General features: G+C 50.8%; 1 protein-coding gene across 9 annotated transcripts; it reads left to right on the forward strand.

Moving 5' to 3' along the window:
• Positions 1–267: 267 nt before the first annotated feature.
• On the forward strand, positions 268–19,896 carry DNPEP (aspartyl aminopeptidase). 9 transcript variants are annotated; one of them, XM_077885677.1, is made up of 16 exons: positions 268–411; positions 8,614–8,661; positions 9,628–9,721; positions 9,809–9,897; positions 10,014–10,127; positions 10,278–10,496; positions 10,711–10,841; positions 11,128–11,203; positions 11,324–11,431; positions 12,166–12,243; positions 13,230–13,313; positions 14,538–14,698; positions 15,088–15,127; positions 15,226–15,327; positions 19,262–19,429; positions 19,758–19,896. In XM_077885677.1, the coding sequence occupies exons 3-16, from the start codon at positions 9,634–9,636 to the stop codon at positions 19,806–19,808; spliced, it is 1,509 nt and encodes a 502-aa protein (XP_077741803.1). In that variant the 5' UTR covers positions 268–411; positions 8,614–8,661; positions 9,628–9,633; the 3' UTR covers positions 19,809–19,896. The 9 variants fall into 9 exon arrangements, with proteins under 9 accessions (XP_077741803.1, XP_077741799.1, XP_077741800.1 ...); XM_077885673.1 differs by having other exon boundaries at positions 270–485; XM_077885674.1 differs by having other exon boundaries at positions 270–485; positions 10,281–10,496.
• Positions 19,897–20,283: the final 387 nt, after the last annotated feature.

Here is a 20,283-nt window from a genome sequence, read left to right on the forward strand (position 1 = left end):
CTTCTGATGGGGGGCAGGGGAGAGGATAAATAATAAACCCTCGCAAATGAACACTGTCCCAGGGATGGAAACAAAAGGGCCCAGATAGAGAACAAGGGTGGAATTCATCAAGTGAAGAAGAAAGCCTGTCTGCGGCTTCCTAGGATACGGGGAGCCTCCCAACCCCAGGTCAGGGGTCATCGTGTAGACATTGGCCAATAGAGGCCAGCCTGAGGCCCAGCACTAAGAGGGCGTTACTGTTTCCAATTGCATTGATGATGTCACAATAGGCCTATGGGGACAGGGACTGAGGACCCTGCCAGTTGGAGCAGAGGGGCAGAGGTAGGGGGAGGAGCTGGCTGAAAAGGCAGTAAGGCCCCCCCGCGACGTGTCTATTCAGCCTCTGACAGACCCAGTCCGGCTCGGGAGGAGGTGAGCAGGTGACCATGGCGCTCAGCCTCTCCGCCACATCCATTCCCAACAACTGGCTCCCAGGCTACCCCGAGGTAACCAGGCCTGTCTTCTAGGTCTGTCTTGAGTGGGAGTGTCCCAGCCAGAGCCAGAGCAGAGTGCCAACCTGTAAGGCCGGCGTTGTCCTAGAGCATCGGGGGGATGATAAGATGAGGGAGATAGTTGCCCTCAAGTTGCAAACAAATTAGACCTTGACCAAGACCTTTGAGTTTTACCGGCTCAATACTCATCATCCTCTCTTGGCTAACTTTGGAGGAACTTCGGAGGAGCCATGTGCTAATTGTTGATGGAATAATTCCAAGCAACCCTGTCCGGTCCCCCCGCTTCTTACTCTGTTGCCCCACAAGGCGCAGGCCTCAAAGGCAGCTCACCCATTGGCCCTAGTGTTTTTGAGAATCTAGTGTTTCTCAGGGTGCTCTAAGGATAGAATTTGCAGCATAGGTTAAAAATACACCTTCCTGAGCCACAGCCCAAACCTTCCAAAGTAGAATTGTCGAGTATGGGGCTCATGAATCCGCATTTGAAAAAACACTCTAGGTAACTCTTACCCTAAGCATTGCCCTGATGTTTTTCAGTTTTTGGCTTTTGGTGGTTTGGGGTGTTGTTTGTTTGTTTGTTTCTGGCTGTGGTGTTTAAATACCTCCTACAGTTCCCAAGTCTGGCTGACCAGGGTGGGGCAGTTTCTCAGTCTGAAATGGGTATTGGCTTTGATATTTTTATTACTGATGAAAAGCCATGATTCATAGGCTGTCAGCTTGGAAAGAATCAGAGGCCACTGAGAACAGAATTCTCTATCTTTTCGATCCATCTGTAAAATGCTTACCTGAGCAGACACTGTTTAAAGGCCATTAAAATACCAGACACAGAATAACCCAGTCCCTGGAACTTTATAGACATATTTACTCAAACCCCAGTGCTTGCAAAAAGTAAATAAAAGGGAAGCAAAATGAGCAAGCACCCTTAGAAATACAAACTGAAAGTAAACAGCCCTGTTCACTAAAATAAACAGGACAAATCCAGCGAGGATTAAATGACCTCTAGTCAGACAGGCTCAGAGCCAGAAACGCTCCATCCTGGCTCCGGGGGGAAGGAGACCTGAGGACCCGTCTCCATCATCTGGGGGCATGTGCCAAGATCACTGCCCCGGGGATCAGAGCCAGGCCTGCAACAATAGACACCCTAGGGGGTATGGGTGCTTCCTAGCCCTCCCTGCCAGCCTGCCACAGGGCCTGAAGATCATGTTTATAGATCAAGGAGTGTGCCCTAAAAAGCCTCTGATACAATGCACACTTCCTGGAGGTGTAGAACCTCAAGTCACTATGACATGCCATTCATTCCTTAATGTAGCGACTATTTATTTAGCACTTGCTGTTCTTTGGCCCTGAGCCAGTCACTAAAGTTATCAAGATAAGCATAACGGTGACCTCAAATTGCTCACAGCTTAATATGAAAGAAATGATCATAAATGGTAGCATTGATCATTCACGATTTGACAAACTTAATGACAAGCCCCCACGAGGCACTTTTTAATCCCCATACCATTAAGGGTCTCATTTACTCTTCCTAACATCATGCAGTTACTACTGTTATCCTCCCCATTTTATTGATGTGTAAACTGAGACTCAACGTCTATGGTGTGATGATACATGGGTAACAACTAGCTCTCTGAAAGAAATTTAAAAAAAAAAAGGCCTGATTTGTAGTGTTTGCCAATCTCGGTAGTGTAAATACTCCCAGGCTGGTTTCAAGCCACCAGCCTGCTGTCACTGACTGTGGCATTGGAAAGAGACAGGGGTGTGAGCTGGCTCAGGCACCCCATTGCAAATAAGGCTCCCAGCTAAACTGTGGAGAAGCTAGCACTTGATGGAGCCCCCACGCATGACCACTTTGGTGTACTATCAATATCCTACAGGAGATCATTTGAAAGGGATACATCTTGAGACCGTTATGAAGTGCCAATTTTACAATCCTCCATAAAAATTCTTGGCTGGTTAATAGCCTGTACTTCATCTCTGTTTTTATCACCAACAGGGGCAGCTGGTTTTCTTTTGAGAGCCACTTAAAAAACTTTTAATTTTGAAATAATTATCATTCACAGGAGGTTGCAAAAATAGTATGGAGAGGTCCTGTGTACCTTTCACCCACTTTCCCTCAATGGTCACATGTTACATAACTACAGGACAATGTTACATCAAGGCAAGTGACATTGGTGAAAGGTGTGCGTATAGTTCTGTGCCCTGTTATGTAGGATTGCCAGATTCAGCACATAAAAATTCAGGAGGCTCAGTTAAATTTTGTCTTTTTGGGTTTTTTTGTTTTGTTTTCAGTGGAAGTATACCCCATGCAACATTTGGAACATAGTTATACTAAGAAATTATTCTTTACCTGAAATGCAAATTTAATTGAGCATCCTGCATGTTAGCCAGCAACTCTCACTTTATCACATACATGTGTAGAGTCAGGCAACCACTACCCTAATCAAGATACAGAACTATTCCGCTGCCACACAGATGTTCCTTGTGATACTTCTTTAGAGTCACCCCTATCCCCCCACCCTCCCTAGCCCACGGCAACCACTAATTCACTCTCTATGTCTATAATTTTGTCATTTTTTTCGCACTTAGCCTAATGTCCATGAGATCCATCCAAGTTGTTGCAGTTTTCAATATTTTGTTCCTTTTTATTGCTGGGGAGTATTCCCTGAGGGCAAATTTTCATAAAGAATTTTTTTTAAAATCTCATTCGTTGGATAAACATTGTATCTCTACTATGTGCCAGGTGCAGACATGGAGCAGGTGAGGAGGGGCTGCAGTCAGGGTTGGGTTTCTGCCGGGCAAGCAAGAAAATGCAGAGTGGCAAGGCACAGGGATGATTAAGACAAGGGAACAGATGACTTATGGTGGGTGAGAGGGAAGCAGATCCTAAAGGGGGGGGTCACCAGGGAGAAAACAGGATCAGTAGTTCACAGTTCCATGTAGGTGAAGAACTAATGGAGTTGGGTACCTTTCTCAGAGGGTTCCCTATCTCAACCCCAGCTTATTTTTTGTTTAAATATCAACATCAAAAGGAACATTCCCTCCACTTTCCTTTCCACATGTAGACACAATTTCCATATCAGAAGTAATACAGTTTTACATGGGCATTTTTAAAAAAGATTTTATTTATTTATTCATGAAAGACACAGAGAGAGGCAGAGACACAGGCAGAGGCTGAAGCAGGCCCCCTGAGGGGAGCCCAATACAGGACTCGATCTCAGGACCCCGGGGATCACACCCTGAGCCGAAGGCAGACACTCAACCACTGAGCCACCCAGGTGTCCCTACACGGGGATTTTTAAACTGAAGTTTTTAGGGATCGATGCTAACCAACAAATTGCTTAGTAATTCAATCAGGGTACAGAAGAAAAAATTTTGATCACAGGAAGTACCTAAAGATCATCTATCCACCTGATACTTTTTAAATTTGCTTATTTAGTTTTAAAAGTAGGTGGTACGTGGATATAGACAAACATTCAAAAAGTGCAAAAGGGTTTATAGGAAAAGAGAAGGGTTCCTCCTATGATAGGCCCTTGGCCAAAATTTCTCCTTCCTAGAGTCAGTTACTATTTCCTTGTGACTGCTTTTAAACATATGAGAATATGTGTGTGTCTGTGTTTATACACAAACAGAGCACACCATAACTGTTATTCTGCACCTTGTTGTTTTTTTTTTTTTATTTATTTTTATTGGTGTTCAATTTACTAACATACAGAATAACCCCCAGTGCCCGTCACCCATTCACTCCCACCCCCCGCCCTCCTCCCCTTCTACCACCCCTAGTTCGTTTCCCAGAGTTAGCAGTCTTTACGTTCTGTCTCCCTTTCTGATATTTCCCAGACATTTCTTCTCCCTTCCCTTATATTCCCTTTCACTATTATTTATATTCCCCAAATGAATGAGAACATATAATGTTTGTCCTTCTCCGACTGACTTACTTCACTCAGCATAATACCCTCCAGTACTCAGCATAATACCCTCCAGTTGCACCTTGTTTTTTCATTTAGTATATCTTGGAAATTGTTCCCTATCAGTACCTATAAAAGTGCCACATTCTTTTTAACCATACAAAGGACATTATTTTTAAAAAGATTTTATGGTGGCGAGAGAGAGACCAGTGGGAGGAGCAGAGGGAGAGGGACAAGCCAACTCCACGGTAAGCACAGAGCCCCATGCAGGGCTCACTCGATTTTAGGATCCTGAGATCATGACCTGAGCCCAAATTAGGAGTCAAGCTTAACCGACTGAGCCACACAGGCGCCCCTAAAGCCTCCCTCCTAGAACACAATTGGTTGAAAATTACAATCTTGCAGAAGCTGCTCACCTCAAGGCATCCCGGGATTTGCAGTTCTTAATCAGTTGAATCTTGCTTGGAAAAGAACACTTGAGCAGAAGACGTGTGTTGGAAACGAAAGTGCCCTTCCAGCAACGGTGTAGGACACATTGTATCCTATGCATGCTCCTATCATGATGCCCAGAAGCAAACTATTTATGGTTTAAACAACCAAGATACTCAGGACTGTCTTGGCATCAGGAAATCAAGATCATTTTAGCAGACAGGGACAGTACACGTACACACCCCACACACCTCCTCTTCCTTACAGCATTGCTTTGGTCTTCTGTACCTCAAATCACTCTTGACGATGTGGCAAATTACTACTTAGGAAGCTTTTCTCTCCAAGTGAGGGATCGGAAAGGGCATGTATACCAAATGAACTCACACTGAAGTATGTGTGACCAACTGCTATGGTAACTTACAGGCATTTGCACTTTAATAGTTGTTCAGCCAAACAGAAATGAGTGATGGTAGCATCGTAAACATCGGCTACACTGGTGGGGAAGATTTTCTCAGCAGGCTGAGGGCAAGAATGATTCTCAGAAATGCTTTTTGGATAGCTAGGATCCCGCCTTGAGCCTCCCACTTCATAACCAACACCATTCCGCTCTCCTTCCAAACCTGTCTCCATGCTTTTACATACATACATATACATAAAATCTAGACATTTAACTCACTATGTGAGTTCTACCTAAATGCTCTTGCCTGTAAGTATGATTCTGGAAATTGCTTCTTTTCACTCAGTATATTCACCACTTTTTTCTATGATAATACATAAAAATCGACCTCGTTTTTTACATGGCACTATGAAATGCTGTGTCTCAACTTGAACTTGCATTCAGATCATCTAGGGATCTTGTTAACATGCAGATTAGGATCTGATAGGTTTGGGGTAAGCCCTGAGGTTCTGCATTTCTAGAAAGCTGCCTAGTGTAGATGCTGCTAGTCAACGAATCACACTGTGAGGAGCAAAGATGTAGAGTATGAGTGGTGAAGTTGTGTGTTAGAACTGACACGGACCAGCCCATGAGAACTGTCAGATTTCTAGGAATTTTGTGATCCTGTCACTAAATGGAGCCATAATTTAAAAATTCAATTATGTAAATTTAAAATAAATTACATTACAAGCAGATAAAAATACTAAGAAATCTAGCACTTTCAATCTATGCTCTTTAGGTTATTTATGTGTATAATAGCTGTATGGTACAAATGTACACAATGGCAGGCTTTTGTACATCTCTTCCCAACTCCACACTCAATTCATGTTGGCAGCTTGGAACCAGCCACAGGGAGTGTTTACACCACATAAATTGAATATAAAGGCATGCCTTTACCCAGGCCTTCTCCCACATTTCATATTACCAGTCTTTTTCATTTTTGTTAATCTGACCAATCAAAAATGGTACCTCATTTTTAACCTGCATTTCCTTGATTATAGTGAGACCCAGTCTCTCTTATACTCATTTCTAGGAATTTAATAGTATTTCTTGTTCTTATAAATAGGACTCTTTTACTAGTGCATTTTCTTTCTCTCTCTCTCTCTCTCTCTCTCTCTCTTTTTTTTTTTTTTTTTTTCTAGATTCTATTTATTTATTTGACAAGGAAAGAGAGCACAAGCAGGGGGAGCAGCAGGCAGAGGGAGAGGGAGAAGCAGGTTCTCAGCTCCCGGCTGAGCAGGGAGCTCAGCGCAGGGCTCAATCCTAGGACCCCGAGATCATCAATCTTAGACCCCTTTGTCTCAAGTCAAGCCAAAGGCAGACACTTAACCGACTAAGCCACCCAGACTCCTCTTACTAGTATATTTTCTAGTTGATTATTGCATGGGAAAACTGATGATTTTTAAAATCAAGTCACTCCTCCTAACCAATTCAAATAGGCTGTCACTTTAAATTCTTGAAGGTTTTAGATAATCAAATAACCTATAAGTAATGAGAAATTTTACTTTTCCATATATATATGGAATTCCCTAATGGGAATTCCCTAATCGCTTTCCATATATATATGGAAAAGTAAAATTTCTCATTACATATATATATATATATATATATACACACAATTTATATATAAATGAGTAAAATTTCTCTCTCTCTCTCTCTCTCTCTCTATATATATATATATATATATATATATATATATATAGTTTATTTTGCTTTGTGGCACTGGCTGTTACTGCCAAGTTGACTGTTGACTACTTGCCGTAAAACTCCCCAGGGTCTTACTTGACTTGAAAGGAGCACTTCTCCATTTCCTCACTCTATTTTGCTGTAGATTTCTGGCAGTTAGCCTTTATTTTTTCTCTTTCTGGTTTCTTTCTTTTTTTTTTTCCAAAGATTTTATTTATTCATTCATGATAGACATAGAGATAGAGAGAGAGAGAGAGAGAGAGAGAGAGGCAGAGACACAGGCAGAGGGAGAAGCTGGTTCCATCCCGGGACCCCAGGATCACGCCCTGGGCCAAAGGCAGGCGCCAAACCGCTGAGCCACCCAGGGATCCCCGTCTTTCTGGTTTCTTAAGAGGATTTTGTTTTGTTCTGTTTTGTTTTGTTTTATCAAGAATGGATGTTCAATTTAGCAAATATTTACCTTCACTTTTTAAGTTACCTATTTTGGTGATATTTGAATTTCTCACATTAGCATGTACTCTTTTTTTGGTACTCAGAAGAGCATTAAAATTTTTTTAGGCTGGGCAGCCCCAGTGGCTCAGTGGTTTGGTGCCGCCTTCAGTCCAGGGCCTGATTCTGGAGACCTTGGATCAGGTCCCACGTCAGGCTCCCTGCATGGAGCCTGCTTCTCCCTCTGCCTGTGTCTCTGCTTCCCTCTCTCTGTGTCTCTCATGAATAAATAAATAAAATCTTTATTAAAAAAAAAATTTTAGGCTAAATCTCCTGTTTCAGCTCTGGTCATGTCTGTGAACGGTGTCCCTTCCCCACCAGCCAGCCTCTGGCTCTCAGGAAAAGAATGTTCTCTCCATGACCCACTCAGCACTGAAACTTTATACATAATGACATTTCAGTAAACGATTAGGGAATGCCATGAATTCACCCCACCATCTGTATATTCTTGAACAGTGCAATACCCACTCCTATGAATTGAGGGCTGCTGGGTCTTTCTGACTACCCCCTACCCAACATTCCTACCCCAGTATAGAAAGGGCAGATTGCTCTGTTGACCTGTAATCCCTGGAATGTTGCTTGGGCCCTCTTTTGTACCCTGGGGCCTTTAAGAGTCTTGATCTATGACTAGGCAGGTACCTTGGTTTTTTAAATTGCTACTCACCACTCTCGACATATGAATAGTGGGAGCCTCCAAGAACATGTGGAGTTTGTTTTATTTTGTCCTTTTAAGAAGTAGAAAGAATGCAGATAGGAGTCAAATTCTAGATGCGTCCAAATGGCTGTGTGATCTTGGACAAGTCATTAACTTCTCTGTCCTCAGGGACATTTCAGGTAACAGAACACTTACCAAGGTGCATAGTAAAAGGCCCAGAAAAGATCTAAGAATGGCTTGGAACAAGGCACTGCCTTCGGGTGAGGACCTGGGGCTGTTGCCCGAGGGTAGGGGAGGCATCAGGGGAACACAGGAATCCAATTAGGGTCCAAACCGCACCTTTGCCGCTTAATGCGCTGGGGAGGTTATTCCTCTCTGAAGCGCGTTTTGTTCATGTGTAAAAAAGGGACAGTAAAAGTACAAAGTTGATAGAGCAGGTGTGAAGATTAAACAGATAACACGTTAAGCCTTATCTCACCGTGAGCGCTCCATGAACACTAGTCATGTTGCTTTTATTATCACAAGGGTGCCTGTGGGGAGAGAGAGAACTCTGTACAGCACTCGTCGGACCAGGTGAGCGGGCTGGGGCGGGTTTTCCCTCGTACTCTGACCTGGGGCAGGTCCGGGGGCGCGCGGCTCCAGCTGTCGTAGCACCTCCCGGGCAGCAGAGGGCCCCCGCCACCGCCGCGGACGGTGGGGGCGGGGCTGGCGGCGCGGACTAGCAGGGGGCGGGGCTGGCGGCGGGGGCGGGGCTGGCAGCTGGGCCCAGCGAGGGGCGGGGCTGGCGGAGGGAACTAGCGAGGGGCGGGGCTGGCGGCGGGGGCGGGGCCGGCGGCGGGGGCGGGGCCCTCCGCGGACGGTGGGGGCGGGGCTGGCGGCGCGGACAAGCAGGGGGCGGGGCTGGCAGCTGGGCCCAGCGAGGGGCGGGGCTGGCGGCGCGGCGGGGGCGGGGCCGGCGGCGGGGGCGGGGCCGGCGGCGGGGGCGGGGCCGAGCCCGGGGCAGGGCTAGAGGACGCGGGCACACGCGCGGGGTCATGCAGGTAGGCGTCCACGGCCAGCCCAGCTCTAACTCGGATCCCGGGCCCGGCTCGGCGCCCTCCCGGGCCTAAGCGCAGCAGCGCGCCGAGCTGAGGGCTGAGCCCGACCCAAAGCGAAACCGAAAGCCCGGCCTCGGTGACCCGATCTTCCCGGGGTTGGGCACGGTGGCCTCCGAAAGCAGGGGCGTGGAGGGGAGGTGGGGTGTTCGCCGGACAATAGGGCTTCGGCTCCTTGGAGCAGGCCGGCTCCGAGCCGGGGGCCCGCTAGCGAGCTGGGAGCTCGGAACCGCCCGGGGTTTCTGGGCGGGCTCGTGGGGCTGGGGTTTAGGGGCCGGGCTAGGGCTCGGCTTCGGGGCGGGAGCGGAGGTCTGCGCCTTGGGTCGGTCACTTCGCGGGAACGGGGCTTGTGGGGGGCAGGCGGTTCCCGGGGCCTGGAAAATAACAATCAGGGGTCCCAAACCTCGTGGAAATCTAAGCAGCACCGCCCCCCCCCCACCCCCAGGTGGCCATGACCGGGAGGGCCCGCAAAGAGGCGGTGCAGGCCGCGGCCCGGGAACTCCTCAAGTTCGTGAACCGGAGCCCCTCTCCTTTCCACGGTAAGTGACCAGGACAGAGGGGCAGGGTGGTGGCCCCTGTGCCCCCTAACCCGCTTCCATCGCTCTGAAAGGGCTCTTTTTCTGCAGCTGTGGCCGAGTGCCGCAGCCGCCTCCTCCAGGCTGGCTTCCATGAACTCAAAGAGACGGAGAGCTGGGATATCAAGCCGGAGAGCAAGGTACGTGGGGTGGGGTGGGGTGGGGTGGGGTGGGGGCAGACCAGCAGATCCCTAGGCCAGGGCACAAAGTCCTTTGTGCCAGCTGGCTAGCTAATCCAACTCCCCCCTTCCCCCAGTACTTTCTGACCAGGAACTCCTCCACGATCATCGCTTTTGCTGTGGGAGGCCAGTATGTTCCTGGCAATGGTTTCAGCCTCATTGGGGCCCACACGGACAGCCCCTGCCTCCGGGTGAGGACCTGGGGCTGCGGCCCCGGGGTAGGGGAGGCATCAGGGGAACACAGGGCAAAAGGGAGTGGGCAGGGACAGAGCGGGTGTCTATTTCTGGAGCAAGAAGACTTGCCACCCCCTTCTTCCATTCTTTGGGCCCTTCTCTGTCAGCAGTGTCCTTCCTTAGCTCTTGCTTCATCTGTCTCACCTCCAAATCATGCTACTCGACCTTCTCTACTGCTCACTCCCCATCGTCACGCTCAGGTGAAACGGCGGTCCCGCCGCAGCCAGGTGGGATTCCAGCAGGTTGGCGTGGAGACCTATGGTGGTGGGATCTGGAGCACCTGGTTCGACCGGGACCTGACCTTGGCTGGACGCGTCATTGTCAAGGTGGGAACTGGGGTAGGACCTGGGAGGTTCTCACCTTCCAGCTCCAGACGATTGTGACCTTCCTTCAGGGGACCTGTGGAGAACCCCCCCAGGGAAGGGGCCGAGTGGGCCAGTCTGGGCTCCAGGATCATGTTGGTTAGTCTGGGTGAAGTGGGGGTTTTAACCAGCCGCGGTAGGGAAGCACCGTGGTCTGACCTGGCCCGGGGGGCCACAGTGCCCTACCTCAGGCCGGCTGGAACAGCGGCTGGTGCATGTGGACCGGCCCATTCTCCGCATCCCCCACCTGGCCATCCATCTGCAGCGAAATGTCAACGAGAACTTTGGGCCCAACATGGAGATGCACTTGTAAGCCTGGGGTCAGGGCTGTGGTGACTGGGAGGGATGGCTGGGGCGCCCAGGGATGGAAGGGGCCCGCTGGGACCTGGAACCCTGCTACCTAATGGTAGCCGCAGCCCCGTTATACTCTTGGAACCCAGCTGATGGTATCTGAGGAAACCTCATGGCTCTGCCATTTGGGAAGCAAGTTGGGACTCCAAGGACAAGGACAGTTTCCATTGGGAGATGCTTGAGCGTGGGGGGGTGCCCTGCCCCCCCAGCTCTCCCCACACTTCCCTCACGTGTCTCCCCACAGAGTTCCCATTCTTGCCACAGCAGTCCAGGAGGAGCTGGAGAAGGGGACTCCTGAGCCTGGGCCTCTCAATGCTGCAGTAAGAGAGTCCTCTGCTCTCGAGAAGTGGGGGGCAGAGGAGGGGGGAAGGGACTGATTCTCTGAGAAGGGGGAGGACAGAACAAGCAGACCTTCCTCCAAGCATGCTTCTGTCCTGCAGGATGACCGCCACCACTCAGTTCTCATGTCCCTTCTGTGTGCCCATCTGGGACTGAGCCCTGAGGATATCTTGGAGATGGAGCTGTGCCTTGCTGACACCCAGCCTGCGGTGAGGAATGGCTGCAGGGACTCATGGGTGGGGATCGCCCACATCCTAGCCTACCCCAGTGTATCCCCCAAAGCCGCTCACCTCCTCGGCCAGTCCCCCATTTACTCTCTTCCCTCTTCTTCCCAATAGACACCATGTCCCTCTGCCTCCGGGCCAGAGGTTCTCAAAAGGGCACTTTCACACTCCAGACCTGCCTACTTGGACACCTGCAGTGGCCCTGGGAATCAGCCCCTCCACAGATTCCCTAGGAGTTTCTGCTATAGGTGGTCGCTGTGTACCCTGACTCACACTGGCCCTGCACCTCTGAGGGCAGAAGGCCTGGATGTGGCCCCCCTTTCTCTGGAACCTGCCCTTGTGTCCCTCCCAGTTGCCCAAAGTAGGAGATTATGAAGCTTCTGGATGTTCGGTCTTGTTTGAATACGCACTGTTTCTGGGCTGGTCTCCTCTTCTCTTCATTTTTTTAGCTTTTTTCCTGTCCGTTTGGCTCCCCTCCTTTCCCCCATCCCACAGGAACTGGTAGGAGCGTCACCCCCCTATCCCTCTGCTCCTGCCCAGCTCCATTCCTCGTTGTCCACTCAGCCCCACATAACAGGAGCACAGCGCCCTAAGCTGCAGGAGGGGCATGGGGCACTATACACAGATCCACCGAGGCTCGCTCGAACCCAGGCCTTTGGGAGCAGCAGGTGAGTTGGGGCAGAGGGTTGAAGGTTGGGCTGACTGCCGTGTCTTTCTAGGTCCTGGGTGGTGCCTATGAGGAGTTCATCTTTGCCCCTCGGCTGGACAATCTGCACAGCTGCTTCTGTGCCCTGCAGGTAGGCAGCTGGGGCACCCCGGGCAGCACACACCACTTCAGGGAGGGGCCTTAGCTCCTCCTAATGCAGCCTCATCCACTTCCCTCTGCTCCCCTTGCCCTCCAGGCTTATGCCCACCTAGCCCTCTCTCTGTGCCTTGGGGTCTCAGTGGGGCTGTCTCTCTTCTTCCCAGTCACCTTGGTGTCCCTTCCTTCTTTCTACGCTAGTCAGTTCTATTTCTTTCTTCCCTCTTGCCATCTCTTCTTTTCATACCTCTCCTTCCTGCCCCATCCTGTTCTTGGAGACAGGCTTTGGGCTGCCACAGAGACCAGGGCCATACCTGGGACCTGTATCAGCTTCTGCAGCCAGCCAGCTGTGTCACCTTGTTGGAGTCCCAGTGACCTCTGGGGACCTCAATCTTTTCACGGGGGCCAATTAATTTATGTGCATTGTGTGGCTTTTTGCCTTTCCAGTATTCTCCGCTCCCCCCCCCCGCCCCGCCCCATCTTGCTCCTCCTCCTGCCTCTCATGCAGGAAGGTATAGGAGGCACAGCCCAGGTGGACCAGCAGTTTAGCACTGCCTTCAGCCCAGGGTGTGATCCTGGAGACCTGGGATCGAGTCCCACATCAGGCTCCCTGCATGGAGCCTGCTTCTCCCTCTGCCTGTGTCTCTGCCTCTCTTTCTCTCTCTCTCTCTCTCTCTCTGTGTGTGTGTGTGTGTGTGTGTCTCATGAATAAATAAATAAAATCTTTTTTTTTAAAAAAAAAAAAGAAGGTATAGGAGCAGGCCCAAAGGGTGGTTCTCCCAGCCCAGGTAAAAAGGTCTCCCGCATGCCAGGCAGTGCCCTGAGAGATGACGGCCAATCAGAGCCCCAGCCCACTTCACTCCGGCCGACAGGAGGCAGGAGGGGAGCACGATCCCTCTGATGAGGTTGAGGTGTTGGTGAGCAGCGTTATGGAGGGAGGAGGAGTGAGGAGGATGCTCTTGGTCTCCCCCCTCCAAACAGGCTTTGATCGACTCCTGTGCGGCCCCTGCCTCTTTGTCCTCGGAGCCCCATGTGCGCATGATCGCTCTCTATGACAACGAAGAGGTACGTAGAGGGCTGTGTGGAGGGTCTCTTCGGTGGAGGGTCCCCTCTGTGAAGCTTCCCGCAGCCAACTTGTACCAGGCACCCACCATAAGCCAGGGCGGTTCTGGGAGCCCCAAAGATGGGAAGGCCCTGCTTGTGCTCCCTTAGCACATGGTCGCCCTGCTGGCTCAGCATTTATCTGGCTTCCGGAGCATGACTTTGCCTCGCATAGCGCAGTGTGTGCCACACAGTGAGCTCCTCGAGGACACGGCCTTTGCCCTTCATCTGTAGTCCCAGGGCTCTATGCGTGGTGGGGCCTCACCGTGGGCTGGTGTTAGGTGCTCTAAGATGCTGTAACAGCCTGAACATGGGGCATTCTCTTTCCTGAAACTGCACGGGTCAGGGGTAGCAATTCAGGACAGGACTCTGCCATCCTGAGTACCCGGCTTCTGACTCAGGGTCCAGGCTGCCTGGTCCAGCTCCTGCCATCGTGTGGATACCGAGTTAACAGGAGGAGAGGGAAGGACAGAGGGAGGGTGCGCGCCCCCTCCTTTTAAGGCAGGACTGGAAGGTGGCATTCCTCACTGCCTGGTCCATGGAACTCGGCGTGGCCGTGTTTAGGAGGAAGCTAGGAGCGCCCTCTCTAACTGGGCAATTCTGTGCTTAGCTACAGTTGGATGTTTTGTCGTACAAGGTGGCGTGGATAGTTAGCATCTCTTTTACCTGCATAAAAGACATTTGGGGGCAGCCCAGGTGGCTCGGTGGTTTAGCGCCGCCTTCAGCCCAGGGCGTGATCCTGGGGTCCCGAGATCAAGTCCCACGTTGGGCTCCCTGCATGGAGCCTGCTTCTCCCTCTGCCTGTGTCTCTGCCTCTCTCTCTTTCTGTCTCTCATGAATAAATAAATAAAATCTTAAAAAAAAAAAGACGAAAAAAAAAAAAAAAAGACGCTTGGCCAGCATGGTCGGGCACCTGTGCTGAGCCCCAGAGCTGAGGGTCAGGGGAGGAGGAGGGGAGGCAGTGTAGGAAGCCCACAGGAAGTACTCCTTCTGCCCCAGAGAGGACTTAGGATCAGTTGGGCCCCAGCCCACCATCAGGTTTTCAGTGGCACCGGGTCAGGGAAGTTACTGACAACACCCTGCATTCCTCATCCAGAGTCAGCGGGGTCCTGGGTGTTGGGCCCCCATCCCTGGCTTCCAGCTCAGGCCCCTGACCCAGACCCCAGAGCCAGTGTCTGCTCTCACCAGGTGGGCTCCGAGAGCGCCCAGGGGGCACAGTCACTGCTGACAGAGCTGGTGCTGCGCCGCATCTCGGCCTCCTCCCAGCACCTGACGGCCTTCGAGGAAGCCATCCCCAAATCCTACATGATCAGCGCAGACATGGCCCACGCCGTGCACCCCAACTACCTGTGAGTCTGCCGGGCCGGGCGGTCCTCACAGCTGGAGACCCGAGCGGAGCCTAGCCCGGGGCCCCCAGCCTCTCCCCCTGCCCCTTCTTCCTCATCCTGGCGGGAAGGTCGGTGGTGGCCTCCTTTAGACGGAGCCTAGGCCCAACCGGTCAGAGTCGTGTAATACCCCGCCCGGGTGTGTCAAGGAGACTCTGTCTGCAGGCTGATTCCCTCCTACCCCTAGCGGCTGCCTGGAGCCCTGTGTGGCACGCCTCCGGGGTCCTCCGGGGTCCTCCGGGGCGGGGTGGGAGGCAATGCTGCGCTGCCTTAGTGATGTTCGCAGGGGCGGCAGCGGCTGCTGACAGGCCTGCCTCCTGTTTGCCATCCCGGCCTTTGATCGTCTCTTACAGGGACAAGCATGAGGAGAACCACCGGCCCCTCTTCCACAAGGTGAGGTGCCCCTGTTTCTCCTGAGGGACTTGAGGGCTGGCTCTGGGCCCCGTCTCCCATGTGCGCCTCACCCCGCTTCCTGGTCTCCGTCTCCCCAGGGCCCTGTGATCAAGGTGAACAGCAAGCAGCGCTATGCCTCGAATGCGGTTTCCGAGGCCCTGATCCGAGAGGTGGCCAATAATGTCGGGGTGCCCCTGCAGGTGAGGCCGGGTCCTGCCTGGGAGGATGTGCTAGAGGGAGTGGGGTCGGGGGCATAAGCGGATGGGCCCCCAGTGAAGGGGGGGCACCTGGTAGTGAGCCCTTGGTGAACCCTCACCTCCAGTAGTGTGAGGACGGGTTTTGGATCTAGGCAGGGCTGGCATCAGCGCTGGTTGTGCTGTGGGGCTAGTCCCGTGACTGCCGACTAGGCTCTTCGTTTCTCTGACTCAGTTTCCACACCTGTAAAATGGGGCTGAGAGTGAGGCCTCTCCTGCTGGGTTTCTGTGAGAACTGAAGGTACAGTGTGCTTGCGGCATGTGGGTTAGTCCTGCCTGTTTCCCACGCGCTCTCTTACGCAGCCTGGGGGCTTCCATAAGTGAAGTTCAAGGCTGGGGAGATGGGAACTCCCAACTGCTCATTTGCATCCTCCCCAGGGCAATGGCCCGTCTGGGCAGAAATAGATAGAGGTGGAGCTCTAAGGGACTGGGTCCCGGTGGTCCAGTGACAAATAGCACTTGGGTCCTGGTGAGTCAGGACTGGGACCCCCGCATCCTGTCTCCTGGCTCAGGGCTCTCTCTGCTGCATGGCCCCAACCCGCCCCCTGTAGACCCGAGTAGTTCTGTTCTTGGGGAGGCCTCTGTGGAAGAAGTGATGCTTTGAGCTGAGACTTCACTGTTGAGAAAGAGGCAGCCGTGGGTGAGTCTGCAGGGAGAGCATCCCAGCAGAGGGACGAGGGCAGAGGCCGCAGGGGCGCAGGAGTGTGCTGCGCTGTCTGGAGATGGAGCCTGGGGGGCAGAGGTGGGGTGAGAGCAGGAGTGGACGGGGAGAAGCCTGCCCAGGCCAGTCGTGCAGGGCCGAGGCAGGGGGTTTGCATTTTGTTCTGAGGCCGTGAGAAGACAGTGGGGGAGTTTTCAGTAACTCACAGCAGAAGCAGGACCTGCGTTCTTCACAAAAGTAAGGAAACAAAAATAGAAATAAGAAAACATTAACTTGCAGGCGTTTGTGTATATTTGTCCAGATTTTTTTCTGTGCGTGTACTTAACATGTATTTTATTAAAAATGGAATCATTTTGGTTATATTTTTTGCTTTCTCTTCACTCTGAATTCTCTACCTTTTCATTTCAGTACATTTTTGTCATAGTAAATTTGTATCCAATCTAACACACTAATGTTTTTTTTTTTTTAAGTAATCTCTATGCCCGGCGTGGGGCTCGAACCCACGACCCCAAGATCAAGTCTCATCTTCTACCACCTGAGCCAGCCAGGCACCCTCCAGAGCATTTTCAGTTTTCCCTAGTTATTCCCAAAATACTCTTTATGGAGGTTTGTCCCACCATAGTATCGGTTCAGGGCCACATGTTACATCTGGTTGATGCATTGCTTAAATGCCTCATAATGTAGTGCAGCCCTCATCCTCCCCCCTTTTAAAGTAACCTTGATGGGGCGCCTGGGTGGCTTGGTCGGTTGAGCATCTGACCGGCTTGGGTCATGGTCTCTGGGCCTTGATATCGAGTCCCGCTTCAGGGAGTCTGCTTGTCCCTCTGCCCCTCCATCTGCTCGTGCTCTCTCTCTCAAGTAAATAAATAAAACCTTAAAAAAAACCCAAAATACATTGACTTGGGGCTCCTGGGTGGTGCGGCCAGTGAAGCATCAGACTCTTGGTTTCAGCTCAGGTCCTGATCTTAGGATTGTGAGATTGAGCTCTATGTCGGGCTCTGTGCTCAGCATAGTCTCCTTAGGATTCTCTCTCCTTCTCCCTCTACTTCCCGCTGGTGCACTTGCTTGCGCTCTCTCTCTCTCTCTCAAATAAATAAATGTTTTAAAAAATAAACTAACATTGACATGTTGGAAGAAATGAGGCCCATTGTCTCATACAGTATCTCACTTTCTGGATGCATCTGGTTGCTTCCTCGTGGTGGTGTGTAACTGGTGCCTCAAGGCCCTGTGTTTTCTGTAAATTGGAATTCATACATAAAAGTTTGTTAGATTCAAGTTAAACTTTTTTGACCAGAAGACATTTTGACTGATATGTCCTTAATTTTGCATCATACTCATATTATCTGGGCAATCTGCCCTCAATAATGGTAAGATTGAGCACCTGATTGGGGTTTCCTCCAATCCTTCCATCATATGGGGGGTTTCCTCCTTTGGCTGGACAGTAACCTGTGAGAGTGACGAGTTTCCTACCAGGCAAACACCTTATGGTTCTGACACCATGTTAATAATCCTTGCTGAGGGCAGCCCCGGTGGCGCAGCGGTTTAGCGCCGCCTGCAGCCCAGGGTATGATCCTGGAGACCCTGGATCGAGTCCCACGTCAGGCTCTCTGCATGGAGCCTGCTTGTCCCTCTGCCTCTGTCTCTGCCTCTGTGTATGTGTGTGTGTCTCTATGAATAAATAAATAAAATCTTAAAAAAAAATAATAATCCTTGCTGAAATCAGTAATTTCATTCATCCCTTCTACGTGTCATCTCTTCTGCATGAATTAGCTGCTATTCTGGGAAGCAGAACTTTCTTCTCATCTACTAAGGCTATTTGGTTAACATGAAATATGGTTTCTACTGGAAAGACCAGATAAGTGCTAATTCTTTCCCTTAAATAATCAGTTTTTAAGGTGAAGCATATTAACAGCCACTTCAAATGGTGACACATAGGATTTTCTTTTCCTCTTCTGACATGGAGTCAGATTTTCATTGGTTTAGTGTGATCTGATGCAGTATAATTATTTTTTTAAAGATTTTATTTATTTGCGAGAGTGGGGAGAGGGAGAGAATACTAAGCAGACTCCCCACTGAGCACAGAACCTGACATGGGACTTGACCCCATGACCTGAATTGACAGCATGGCCTGAATTGAAATCAAGAGTCAGGTGGTTAACTGACTGAGCCATGCAGGCTCCCGCTGTAGTCACTTTATTTCATTCTCAGATTGTCATAACTTTGACCAGTGGGAGTCCTTTTGACAGGACTCAAAAGTTCTCTTTTTTTCTATATAACAGGAAATTGCAGGCTCATCTTGTTCATTGTCCTACCCAGATGTGGCAGCTTTGGATGGATGGTGATTTTAGAGACCAGAGTCTGGCGCCATGACACCATTGTTATCACGGGGGGACAGTGCTTTGGGGTCATCTCTGATGACATACTTAGAAAATACTATATATTTTTTAAAAACCATGAGTTAATACTATAATTCTTATTCTAAAAATAATAGTTACTACTGATCTGATTTTAAAGGTTTTTTTTAGAGAGCATATGAGAAAGAGAGCATGAGCAGAGGGGGAGGGGCAGAGGGAGAGGGAGAAGCAGACTCCCTGCTGAGCGAGCCTGCCGTGGGACTCCATCTCCATCCGTGGGACCCTGGGACCATGACCTGAGCCAAAGGCAGATGCTTAACCGACTGAGCCACCCAGGCGTCCTTGATTTATCTGATTCTATGAATGTGTTTTCCCTTCACTGAAAATCTTAATATTGAATGTCATGGTTTTCTTATTTATTTTTTTAACAGGATATAAAGAAAATGCCAATAGCAATATTTCTGAAAGCACTAACACTGCTGAATGATCGTTCTTTGTGTGTTGGGGGAGTGGGGACATGGGAACACAGTGTGTGTAAGTGAGAGGTTAATATAAACGGCACATTTTATTGTTTTTAATTCCCTTGCCTGCTATGGTGGAGAAGGGATTCTTAATGGCAGGCAAGATAGCGGCAGCCGGAATTAGGGTGACAACAGTTCAGACAGAGGGAATGGGACCAGTCCAGCATCTGCTGTCCTTGGGGCCTGCTATTTAATGTGGGCTTTCCATTTTCATTCTGGTCCCATCCACTCTCTGAGGGGCAGAAGTGGTCCCCTTTAGGCCTGCAGTTCTTAGGTGACTTCCTCTTCGGGTTTGATGAGCAGACACCACATGTTGTTCACGAGCCTCTCCTCCTGCCCGCTAGGATCTCATGGTGCGGAATGACTCGCCCTGTGGGACCACCATCGGACCTATCTTGGCTTCTCGGCTGGGCCTGCGGGTTCTGGATTTAGGCAGCCCCCAGCTGGCCATGCACTCCATCCGGGAGACCGCCTGCACCTCAGGAGTCCTCCAGACCATCACCCTCTTCAAGGTGACTGGGCTCCTTCCTCCCCTGGTGCCGGGGTTGGATGCTGGGGCAACATTACCATCGCTAGGTGGCTGGCTTGGGTGATGGGATCTGGCTGTCTGGGTGCTACCATGTAGGAAAGGAAGGGTCCCCATTCTTCTTGAGGCACAGGGGCCCCTGACTAGTCCCCAGAGGATAATAAGAGGACAGAGAGGAGATGAGAGATGAGAAGACCAGGGCATTTGTCAAGTGTGGGTGACGCACCTGTGCCCCTCCGGCTGGGCCCTGTGTGGGCGGGAGGCGTGCAGCGGGTGTCCACTGATGCCGGATCTCATGTTGCTTTCTATTTTAGGGCTTCTTTGAGCTGTTCCCTTCTCTGAGCCGTAACCTTTTAGTGGATTGAGGCCTCTTGGAAAGACTTCTCTTACACTTGAGAAGTTGTCAGCTGAGCTGAAGCTGGATTATTAAAGTGGATTTTTCACTCAGCCTCATTCTGTTGTGTTTATTTGGAGACTGGAGAGGTGGGTGGGAGTTGAACCTGGCTTGACCTCTGGAACCAGAGCAGCGGAGCAGGTAGTGGGGTCAGTTAGAGTAGCCACAGCTCCTGGGAGCTGATGCAGGCCAGACCTCAAACCTCTTTCCCTTAAGCCCATGCCTGAGGTGGGCGTCGGGTAAATGGGCCCACAGTTGGAAGGCCCCCTTCCATCCCCGGTCCTCCCTTCCAGGAAGCGGCCTCAATGCTCCTCTGTTACCAGAACAGTCCCTGAGTCCATCTCAGTGCCATGAGGTCTCCATGCTCAGCACAAGACCTGGGCAGCCCCGGGCTGTGTCCCCACCTCCCCTCCCCATCTCATTAACTTTTATAAGCCAGCCCTTAT

Source organism: Canis aureus, chromosome 36, assembly GCF_053574225.1.
Source record: "Canis aureus isolate CA01 chromosome 36, VMU_Caureus_v.1.0, whole genome shotgun sequence".
NCBI lineage: Eukaryota > Metazoa > Chordata > Mammalia > Carnivora > Canidae > Canis > Canis aureus.